The following is a 12,297-nucleotide window of genomic DNA, read 5'->3' on the forward strand; positions in this document are numbered from 1 at the left end:
TGAGAAGCTTTTGTCATCTAGTCTTCTGTCAAAAAATCTGAAAGTTAGAATTTATAAAACAGTTATGTTACTGGTTGTGAAACTTGGACTCTCACTTTGAGGAACAGAGGTTAAGGGCGTTAGGGAATGTGCTTAGGAAAATATTTGGGGCTAAGAGGGATGAAGTTACAGGAGAATGGACAAAGTTGCACAACGCAGAACTGCACGCATTGTATTCTTCACCTGACATAATTAAGAATATTAAATCCAGACGTTTGAGATGGGCAGGGCATGTAGCACGTATGGGCAAATCCAGAAATGCATATAGAGTGTTAGTTGGGAGACCGGAGAGGAAAAGACCTTTGGGGAGATCGGGACGTAAATGGGAAGATAATATTAAAATGGATTTGAGGGAGGTGGGATATGATAGAGACTGGATTAATTTTTGCACAGGATAGGGACCAATGGCGGGCTTATGTGAGGGCGGCAATGAATCTTCGGGTTCCTTAAAAGCCATTTGTAAGTTATTATTATTATTATTATTATTATTATTATTATTATTATTATTATTATTAATTTGTGGTGTATACAGCAGAAAAAATTGTAAAAGGTATGGCTGCGGGTTCAAATCCGGAAACTGTATAACAGTCTTGGTTTTCCCTGGCGATGGATAAAGTTATCCATTCTTCATTATGTGTCCTAAGAATGAAATTCTTTTCCTCAAGAAGTGACATTTCTTCTTGTTTAATTCCACTCCATACCCCTTGGCAGTAACTATGACCTCTAGAACCGGTGTAACGCCTCAGTCATCCATGTAAAGACATCCTGTACGACGAATAACATAATAAAATTGAAAAAAAGTTGAAATGAGGCTAGTGAATTACAGAAACCAAAGGTTGTTCTACGAAATTGCATGAAGTACATGAAGAGAAGCGCGCTATTTACCTTCCATGCTGTGATGATCTCAGTCATAAATATAATATTCTAGATTGGAATGTCATTGGACTTATGTTTGGTGCGCGAGGAACAATTCCCAAATTTACATAGGAGATCCTCAGAAAATTAAAGGTCCCTGAAAAGACTCTTCAGACAATTGCATCAACCATTTTAAAATCTTCATTGAACATCATCAATCACCATCTCTATTCACCTTTATAATATTCAGTGTACATTATTTATTTTCAATAAATTTTCATCGTTATGATCTTGTCGCAGAATATTATTATTTTTTTTTTTTAATTTCAGTATGTATTTTTCTAACATTAATTTATATTTTCTTTTTTGTTAATTTGAATTCATTAGGATGCCAATATTTTAAATCCAAGATTTGGACGGTTATCATTTCTACTGGGTGTTCAGTTCAAATTGTGTCATGGCTCGCTGTATGCCGTCATGTGGCTAGCCGATGAGCCTAGAGTATTGAATCTTCCTACAGTTCCGCAGAGGTGTATAACCTATGAGGCAGAGAAGTTGCCTAGCAAGTACGGCGTTCATTCTGAAGAGTACGTACGGTAATGCCGGTAGTGGCAGAAATGTGAACTGTTTGGAAATACGTACTGTCGGGATATGGGGAGAGGGTTAAGACGATTACTTACGTGTTTGTTGACATTAACTTCGACGGTCAACATGGACACGGAGCATTTGATTTGTGTTGTGGAATGTTACCGTACGCAACCGATGATAACAAATACCCTGCGTACGACTTACCGGCGCAAAACACAGTTCGAAAGAGGTTATGGTAGCACACAGACCGTACAGACCGCCATCTGTTGCTACGACGTTCAAGTTATACCGTACACGTTCTCAAGTTCAGATTGAAGAACGCCTTAAATAATAGGCAACTCCTCTAACATATAAGCTGAAACTCGCTTCAAATCGGTGACCCAACAACAGTGACGTCATGACACACTTTGAAATGAACACCCAGTATATACTACTACATAAATAAAATAATATAATAATTTTACAAATAAAATACATACTTTCTTTAAAAAAGTCTAATGCAATTTTAGTACATTTAGCTTCAAACCTCAAAATTATTTTAAGTGCTGTATAACGTAAATAATTTTCTATTCACGTAATAACTAGGCAAATTGATAACTTGTCTTCATTTTAGGAATTCTGCATCGATGTAACCCTCTCTCTTTGAAAAACAAAAAGAAATAACTAATAAGTAAGCAATGTATACAATAGTAATCAGCTTCGTTCTCTATCACATTATCGTATTGTTTTTAACTCTTACTTGCAAATGAGGGAAATAACGAGATGTTAAGAAATAATCCGAGAACAAGAGTCACGAAGTGCTGACACATGTCAAAGCGTCGCTCGGGCGCTGCATTGTGGGCGTCGCGCGTAGTTCGTCGACGTCACGCCGATGTTTCACCATCCTATTCCACGTTAAACCGTAGTAGCCGAGTCCAAGCACTCCTCCCCCTCTTGAATATGACACAAGGCAACCTAAAACGGGGTTGCCCTAAAAACCACAATCTCCCCCTCCCCTTTTGCCCCTCCGAGGAGTGGTGTAAACGGAAGACTGGCGGGCACAGTACTCTCACCGGCGGCGGCGGCAGCAGCAGGCGGACCCAATACCCTCTAGAAGAGTTCATCATGCCAGGACGACCCTTGTGGCAGGTGGGTCTGTGCTGTTGAAATCTGACACGAATCGGAGACGCGTTTTGTGATTAATGTATTATTTTTCTATGTTAATGCAGACCATGACGTCGTTAGAGACATCTGCTGAGAATGAAATTGTTTCATTATCATCAAGAGTTTAGAAATATTAATATTTTTCTAACTCCGAAGTAAACACGAAAATAGTTGAAATGTCAAAATTGACCCACTGATCATCCATTAGCGTATACTCTACTGTTTATCCATGATATTTCTAATCTAATGACACGAAATTGCCGTATTCATTAACACAGTTCTTATAGCCATAGTCTTTCTCGCCACTATCACTGTTATGCCGTTCTCGTCATTGTCATTGTCACTGTCAATCACCGTCGTTCTCATCATCGCCACTGTCACTCGTTCTCATCATCGCCACTATCACTGTTATGCCGTTCTCGCCATCGTCACTGTCACTGTCAATCACTGTCGTTCTCAACATCGCCACTGTCACTGTCGTTCTCGTCATAGTCACTCACTGTCATTCTCGTCATCGTCACTGTCACTCGTTCCCATCATCGCCACTGCCACTGTCGTTCCCGTCATTGTCACCGTAGTTCCCGTCATCGCCACTGTCACTCGTTTCCGTCATCGCCACTGCCACTGTCGTTCCCATCATTGTCACCGTAGTTCTCGTCATCGCCACTGTCACTGTCGTTCCTATCATCGACATTGTCACTTTTGTTCTCGTCATCACCACTCACTGTCCTTGTCATCGTAACTGTCACTGCCGTTCTCGACATCGTCATTGTTACTGTCGTTCTCGTCATTGTCACTGGCGTTCTCGTCATCGCTACTGTCACTCGTTCTCGTCACCGCCGCTGTCAGGGTTTCGTCACCGCTATCGTCATTGTCGTTCTCGTCATCATCAATGTCACAGTTTTCCTCATTATCGCAACTGTCAGCCATTCTCATCATTGTTACTGTCACTGTCACTGTCGTTCTAGTCATCGTCACTATCATTGTTCTGGTATCGTCATTGTCGTTTTCGTCATCGGCGATGCCATTGTTTTTCTCGTCATCGTCACAGTCATTATCCTTGTCATTGTTATTATCATTGTTTAACACCATTTCCATTCTCGTCATCGTCATTATTTTCGTTGTAATCATAGTTATCATTTTCGCCTTTGTCACTGTCATTCTAGTTATATTATTCTCGTCATCGCAATTCTCCTTATAATTCATTGTCTTTGTCATCGTCTTCGTCATAATCATAATATTCATAATCATTCAGAGATTGGGTATCACGACTCTTTTTGACTCTATAATATTCTAGTAAGATGCAATTTTCAGTTATGTTAAAACGGATGTAGCGTCTAGGTTGCCTGTGTTCCTGAGTTTTGTAATGTATCATTTTGAACACATTGTGGATAGTTTTGTCTGAAGGTTGTGTTTGTGGTTATATTGTAAGAATTTAATGTCGTTGTATAAATATTTGTCATAAAAGTGACAATAGAAATACGCGTAGTTATTAAATATCAGCATATAATAATTCATAACCTGAGAACTCGGACTACTTAACAGGTTAGCTCTCTACCTCATAAAACCATCTTTCTCAAAACCTTTACAGCAAGCCTATATTATGTGCTACTAATACTAAATCGAATTTGATAAACTAGTACAAGACAAACATTCTAAACAAAACCCTTTATAAACTGCACTTATTAGTGTACAAATATGAGATCTTACAGACAAGTAGGCCTACTTAGAAACAAATCTCGTCTAGTTTCGCACATGAAATTCTAATTATTTTCGGTCTCTTGCGATAATGTATTACTTGTGTTGGTATTACTGAAGAAGCATTATACTAGACCAGCCGTGGCGAAAATGTGATCGTGCACCTATGGAGGGAGGCGGACCCCGAAGGGGAAGTGAAGCAACTGTCTGACTTATTAACGGATTTCCATTTTCCTTACGTCAAGCACTTAAATATACCTAATTTTATACAGTATAGGGTTACAAACTAATGTTTAGTGTGTGTAACGAAGAAAGAAATGAATAAGAAAACATGGGACACATTATCACAACCTAAAATTAATTGTCTTCAGAATGTCTCTGCGACAAAGTTTCAAAATCAGGAATTATGTCACTTACTGCCAGTCGTAGTTGATCACGAAGGTATTTGTCTGTCAGTCGTGATCTAAATTTGTTTCTTACTATTTTCATTGTTGAAAATAATTTTTTCACAAACTTAACGAACGTGGCTTCAACAGAGCAAGCAAAGAACGAATCTTCGGATAATAATAATAATAATAATAATAATAATAATAATAATAATAATAATAATAATAATAATAATATAAACACTTAACCTTTTAATGCTTCATGAGTGACATGTAGTATATATATATATATATATATATATATATATATTGCGCTATAGTTGGATTGGAAGGAATTTGTGTTTAAATTTATATATTTCATAAAATAAGTTTCCAAAACAGATATTTCGATACTTTCGGAGAACGTTCTGCGTGACAACAGCAACCGATGGCGCAAAGATGGCGGACATTAGTGGACTGGGATGAGAGGACCTGACTAAAGAGCAGTTCGACAGCGACATCTAGCGACCTTGAACCGAGAACCATTGCAGTGCCATCTAGTGGGAGATTATTTGACTATGATGGATGATTTTTTTTTATGACTTACACTTTCTTCACAATGCTTTCAAGTGTTAAACTATATTTTACTTTATGTGAATTTGTAAATTGAATTAAATTTATTGTTACATTTATGTTCAGTATGAAAACTTAAGTAGCTGGCAAGGTCGGAACAAACCCCAAAGTACCTAACAGTCAAGAGGATAAAAGGAGTGTTACGTATCAACGTTGTTAATTTTAATTGGTTGTGAATGATAGTTATTCTGTTTAAGTGCAAATTAGTGGCGTCATTAATTGTATAATTAAAAAACATATATTAAGAATAGGCCTACACAAGTTATATGTTATGGTTTGTTTCGCAATCACAACATGTAATTTTTCTTCAGTACAGATTCAAAGAAGTATTGTATTGTATTTATTAACATTCCATGGTATTCATACATTGCTTTACAGCTAGAATATGGAACAAGTCAAAAAAACTTAATACTATTATAAAGTCTTAATTTATAGTCGCAGTCTAGATTAAATATATACAGACGAGATTTAAAGTATAGTCTACTAGTACAACACATAGCTTTAGTATCAATTTCATGAAGTGTTATTGAATGTCATGAATTCATCTACAGAATAGAAGGCGTGAGAAATTAGGTACTTCTTTAATTTGGCCCTAAATAATCTTATGTTTTGAGTTTCATTTTTTATATCGACAGGGAGGCTATTAAAAATTTTACTGCCATATAACGCACTCCTTTTTGATAGCACGATAGACTTGCCGATGGAGTATGAAAGTCAATTTTTTACGTGTATTTATGCTATGAACTGTTGAATTAGTTACAGAGTTCTCACGATTACATACGAGGAAGATTATTAATGAAAAGATATACTGACAAGCCATGGGCATTATTTGTAGTTTTTTTTTTAAATAGTCCTACACGATTCCCTAGATTTGGCACCTACTATAATTCTAATTATTCTTTTTTGTAATAGAAATATACTGTTACTATCTGTGGAATTTCCCCAGAATATTATTCCAAAACTCATTACCGAGTGGAAGTATGCAAAGTATATTGTTTTTAAGATATTGATATTTACTATCTTTTGCATCGATCTAATAGCAAAACAAGTTGAATTTAGTTTGGGGGTAATTTCTTTAATATGATTTTTCCAATTTAACACATTATCGATTTTTAAACCAAGAAATTTGGTGGTTGTTGTTTCAAATAGGGTCTATTCTTAATTATTGCGCTAGAAATTTGCGAGGTTGAATTTGGACAGGATTTAAATTGAATTATGTTAGTTTTGTTACAATTTAATACCAATTTATTGACTGAGAACCAGTCACATATTTTGAAGAGTTCCCTCTGTTGAAGATTGGAATGTGTTGGAGTTATTGGTTGTAATTACAATACCTTTGTGATCTGCAAATCATATGGGATGACCTACATATTTTATTAGGGGAGCAAGATCATTTATAAACACTATAAAAAGTAGGGGACCTAATATTGATCCTCGAGGAGTGTAATAGCATCATTACGCGAAAATAAATTAGATAATTCAATTTACCTATGTATTTAGCAAACTCTTAATCGCTTTTAAATATGCCGTTATAAATTGGCATCACTGTGGGCGGGTCATATAATCTTGCGTACTTCCGGTTTGTTTTGATCGAATTTCGAATTTCGGTACCTACTGTGTAGTGGGTGATAGTAAAACAATAAAAATTGAATTGTTGACAATTAATCGCTTTATATCAGCCCACTATAAAGAGTAAGAATCATAGTTGTCAGCTTCCTTGATCTTGAGGTAGCGTGCTGGACTCCTGATCAAGATGGCCCGGGTTCGATTCCCGGTCGTGAAGTCAGGGGGATTTTAATTCGGACCTCTTCACGGGGACTGGTTGTCTGTCCATTATCCCAGTGTATGTGGTGTCTCGCAGTGGTCCCCGGATATCCTGACCCAGTAAACGAGGGAGTCCTGCAGTATGTGCGTGTGTTCAGTAGGGTTGTAGGTCTAGGTACAATAAGCCTTAGGCTGCGGTGCTGAAATTAGTAAAAAAACAAAAAAGATCATAGTTCAAGTTATTACTGAGTTAATGAACGAATTATTAATGGGTAATATTAACTCTTGTTTCTTATTTGAAGCATTTAGCAATATTTTAATTTATGTACAAGAACCTATTCTTTACACATTAATATGTTGCACTTTTTGCTTGTGATCCTCTGATTGGCTGGGTCGGCTAGGATATAGCAAGGCTTGGTATAAGAATAGGCCTACTTAATTTCTTCCAGTAATTGGTGTGTTATTGTAGTGAAGATGAAAAATCTGTGATTGTAAGAGGGAAGAGAACAATTCCAATAGTAATTTACATGAAAAGAAACGTCTTGCTCTAATAAAGAAGTATTTAACATGTTTGCACTGACAACTAATATAACGTCGTTGATCCTGCAATAACTCCTATGTGACATATTTATCGATTTTCAGATTTTTGTTCTATTAAATAACTTAAATAGTGATACAGCAAATAATAAAATCTCCTATATGTAATTATATTTATTTATTTCGAAAATGTAAGAATTCATAACCTCCTATGTAACACTGCCATAGAATGAATAAATGTGTCTTTTCTTCCTACTGAAAAATTTTATATTTTGCACATGTGTTATTGCAGGAACAACTTTCGTTGCAACAGTAGGCCATTACTTCAAACTTTTGTACTGCAAAAGTTTGCCCTTATTGCTATGTTATTGTACTTAGCAACGTGTTATGAAGCATTTTATATCAATTATTACCATAGCAACAATACAGCTGACGCCATGAATCATAAAGAAAATTCTTTCACTGATATAGCAGATTTGATGCGCCTAAATTGAACTCATAACCCACAAACTTGTTAACATCTTCATGTTCTCTCTCTTTTATTTTATTGCTGAAACACATGTTTACAATACCATGCTCTTTCAACTACATTCCTTAACAAATATTACTTTTTTTTTATTTTGTGTTAGAAGAAAATATTGATATTTGACCATCTTTGTTAATGAATTTATTTTTTATCAGACAATCTATCAAAGGTAGAGAAGTGGTCTTGCATCATATTGTACATATTGCATGCATAAAAAAAATCACCACAGAATGTTGGATATTTTTTGAGTTACGTGGGAAACGTTTCATCATTGCACAGTGAACTGAATTTTGAAAAAAAAATTATTTTACACATACTAATTTTTATTATTGTACAAGATACAGTAATGGAGGAATAAAATGCTGAATATTTCCAAAATTTTACTGCTGTAAATTGTACCTAACCCCTTAAAGAATCGAACCCGCGACCTCCCAACTTGCAGCATAATGCCTTAACCGTGGAGCTACAGCGAGACTATGGTCTTACTAATAACTCTTTATACAGACATTTAACTGTCTTACATAATGAGTAACTCGTTTATAAGTCGTGTGTAAATTCCTTACTAACAATCACTACAAGCATCGCATATAACAGTATAGCTGTTACACAGCTACGTCATAGTTTCGTCATTACTTCATTACGAAAGGTAATAGAATATCTGAGGTTTTCTATTGCATCCGGTAGAGCGCTCTGGTGTTTCGTGTTAAGTATCGATAGTACAACTGACTCTCATCGATTACCACACTATATTTTGATCAAAGAGTACAAGCTACAGCAATATTATTCTAATTATTCTGCGCTCTTTGGTTTGTTCTTCTGTGATTACAAGGCAACCATCATCATATAATGTCAGTCGATACGAACAGCTGTTAGAGGGGCGGCCATTTTTTCTCTATATACAACGCTTAAACAAGGGGTTTTGTGTATATAACTACTGCAAAGCAATTCCCATTGTATAGTTATAGACTGTTTATACGTCCATCGCTTATGCATGGTTTATTTGTAACGTTTTCTGTCTCAGCTGTGCTTAAGTATCGTATAAAAACTATACATGGTTTGTTAGTAAGACCGTAAGACTATAATTATTACTTGTGTACTTTGTTTCATTATTATTATTATTATTATTATTATTATTATTATTATTATCAGGGAACGGATTTATATGGACTAAAAATATATGAAATATGTAAATATATATGTAGTTATTTTTACCAAAATATGGAATTAAATATGGATTTTTACCAAAATATGGAATTAAATATGGACTTAAAATTATAAAAAAATGACTATGTACGTTAAATATTGGTACATTTTAATCAAACTAAACAAAAAATATAATGGACGTACCTTATCTTCCAATGTAGTTTCAACAAAACACAATTTTTATTGTCTGTTACCATAACAATAGGTTACAAACATTTCTTTCAAGTGCTGAAAAGTGAATCTTCTTCTATTGTCTCTGAGGATAGATTTATACTGACTAAAAGAGCGTTCGACGTCACAAGAAGTAACTGGTACATAATTCAATTTCACAATGTCTGCTGGGGATAAGTCCAAGTTAATCTTCACTGTTGATTCACCACTCATCACAGCAACAACCTTTTGTAGTTCTTCATATCCAGGGTTTTTTGAAAGTACAGTGTCCACCTTAGCTCTTACTGCATCTGCAACTTTACCTCTACCACGATTCAGTTGTTCCACAGTACTATTTATAATTTCAAAACTTTCAGATAGTGAAAGGTGCCTATTTTGGAGACTTTTGAGCGTTTTTATGATGCATGAAAATGTATGCTGAATGTGAGCTAAGTCATTCTTCACACTTATGTCACAGGTAACTGTTTTCGCAGTATCAATTGAGACTGCATCTTCAGAGTCCAATGCAAGGAGAACATTGTTAATAGAGTCTATATGTTCGGCATAATATTCAACTGCTTCTAGCCATGTACCCCATCTAGTTAAAATTGGCTTTGGTGGCAATGGAATTTCAGGGTACATTTCTTTCAACACGTTAACTCTACTGGGAGCTTTGAGAAATACTTTTTTCACTGATGAAATCAACAAATCTACTTTAGGGAAATTGTCTCTGACCACTTCTGCCACACGATGAAATGCATGCGCCACACAAGTAAAATGAGTCAATTTAGGATATACAACAGATAATGCTTGTCCAGCTTTGACCATATAAGGGGCAGCATCGCTAATAAAGAATAACACATTATCGTACATAATACCCTTTGGCCACAGGATACCCATAGCTTCGTTGAACAGTTTAACTATAGTTTTGTTATTGCACTTTCCTAGAACATCACAATGTAAAAGAATTCGTTCAGAATATTGTTCACTTAACAAACCGATAACTACATTACCAACAAGTCTACCTTCTTTGTCGGGAGTCTCATCAATGGAAACCCAAATTGAACTATCTTTAATTTCATCTCTTATCTTCTGTATTGTCTCATCGTAGATGGATGGAGCATACGTCTTCCTAAGTGTTGACTCATCCGGGATTGTATGTTGAGTATATTTTTCAAGGAATTCCCTGAAGACCTTATTCTTTAGTTTGTAGAGAGGAATATCAGCAGAGATGAGAGAACGGCACAGGTCGATGTTAAACTCAGATCTTACATTCGATGTTGTTGGTTGTGTTAAAAACAATTGTCTCTGCTTGGAATTTAGTTGTTTGTTGGCCTGATGTTTACTAGTTGTAATGTGTTGTTGCACCAGGAACTTTTGTGTAGATGATACTGCACACTGACACAAATTACAAAATAATATTTTATTGTCAGTTGATAAACCATCTTCTTTAAATTCTGAAATGTAACTTGTTAGTTTTGATTTTAAATTGACTGAATGACGTACTTTTGGCATATTTACCGTCTTTATAGTATGATTTACAAAACTGAACCTATGTGTACTCTGACTGGCATTTAACTGTTGAGCTGCACAACTGAAGTCTGTTAAAAATTTTAAATTAAATTAATACAGTTTTGTAACTTACTTTCCCATTGTTGATAGGACTGCTAATTTTCAAATAACTCTGATGTTAAAGGGATTACTGAACATGTGTTTAAATCTCTATTGTTGAAATGTATTTTTAAAAGTTAATGGAATTTTGTTTTGTTTTATTGTTAAACCTAATATAATATGGACTGTTTTATATGAAATATGGAAAATATATGGAAATTAACGAAAATATGTACTAAACTCTAAAATATGGAAAAATATGGAAAATAAAAGTAGGATTTTTCAACCCTACACATTGTGAAACATAAAGATAATGCAAAATATAAATTATATTAGCTTTATAAGTAAATATGTATTTACATATAAATCCTTTCCCTGATTATTATTATTATTATTATTATTATTATTATTATTATTATTATTATTATTATTATTATTATTATTATTATTATTATTATTTAGTTATTAAAGTGCATGTGGTAGGGTACATAGTGATTATTTTTTTTAGTTGAATAAAGTGATCAACAATAGGGATTAAGATTAGATCTACAAGTAAGTACATGGTGTGGAATCCACCGACTGGAGAACACAATGTTGAAAGAGTTTCTTTTTATGAATAAACTTATTAGACATACTGTACCATGCAGAACAGTATAAAAATGGAAGTTCCTTCCGTCACTCGGATGTTTAGCCGACTGGTATTCGATCACAGGGAATTCGTGTTAAGATTAGTGATTAAAACCGATGCTGAGAAGCAGGTTTTACCTGAATACTTTGGTTTCACTTGACCTCTTTACTTCATTGTTATTTTACTAAAGTCAAAATTTGTTTATTACCTATAATAACCTCACCAGAAGTTTTGATTTATCTAGAGAAAATCAAAACACTTACTTATTGCAAATAGCTTTCAGGGTTCATTGCCGCCCTTACATAAGCCTGTCATCGGTCTCTATCCTGAGCAAGATTAATCCAGTCTCTACCAACATATCCCACCTCTCTCAAATCCATTTTTACATTATTCTCCCATCTACGTCTCGACCTCCCCAAAGGTCTTTTTCTCTCCGGCCTCCCAACTAATACTCTATATGCATTTCTGGATTCGCTCATACGTTCTACAAGCCCTGCCCATCTCAAACGTCTGAAAAACTTTAGTGGGATTTAAAGTAGCTACTATTACATGAATAG

General features: G+C 35.0%; 1 protein-coding gene across 1 annotated transcript in view; it reads left to right on the forward strand.

Moving 5' to 3' along the window:
• The first annotated feature begins 2,393 nt into the window (after nt 1-2,393).
• The window catches only part of LOC138710934 (muscle-specific protein 20-like), a 106,080-nt gene continuing 96,176 nt past the window's right edge, over nt 2,394-12,297 (forward strand). Inside the window, exon 1 of the mRNA XM_069842134.1 lies at nt 2,394-2,610. Coding sequence (XP_069698235.1) covers nt 2,422-2,610 — 189 coding nt within the window. The 5' untranslated portion in view covers nt 2,394-2,421. The remainder of the gene's footprint in view (nt 2,611-12,297) is intronic.

The sequence above is a fragment of the Periplaneta americana genome, chromosome 12 (assembly GCF_040183065.1).
Source record: "Periplaneta americana isolate PAMFEO1 chromosome 12, P.americana_PAMFEO1_priV1, whole genome shotgun sequence".
In the NCBI taxonomy this organism is placed as follows: Eukaryota; Metazoa; Arthropoda; class Insecta; order Blattodea; family Blattidae; genus Periplaneta; species Periplaneta americana.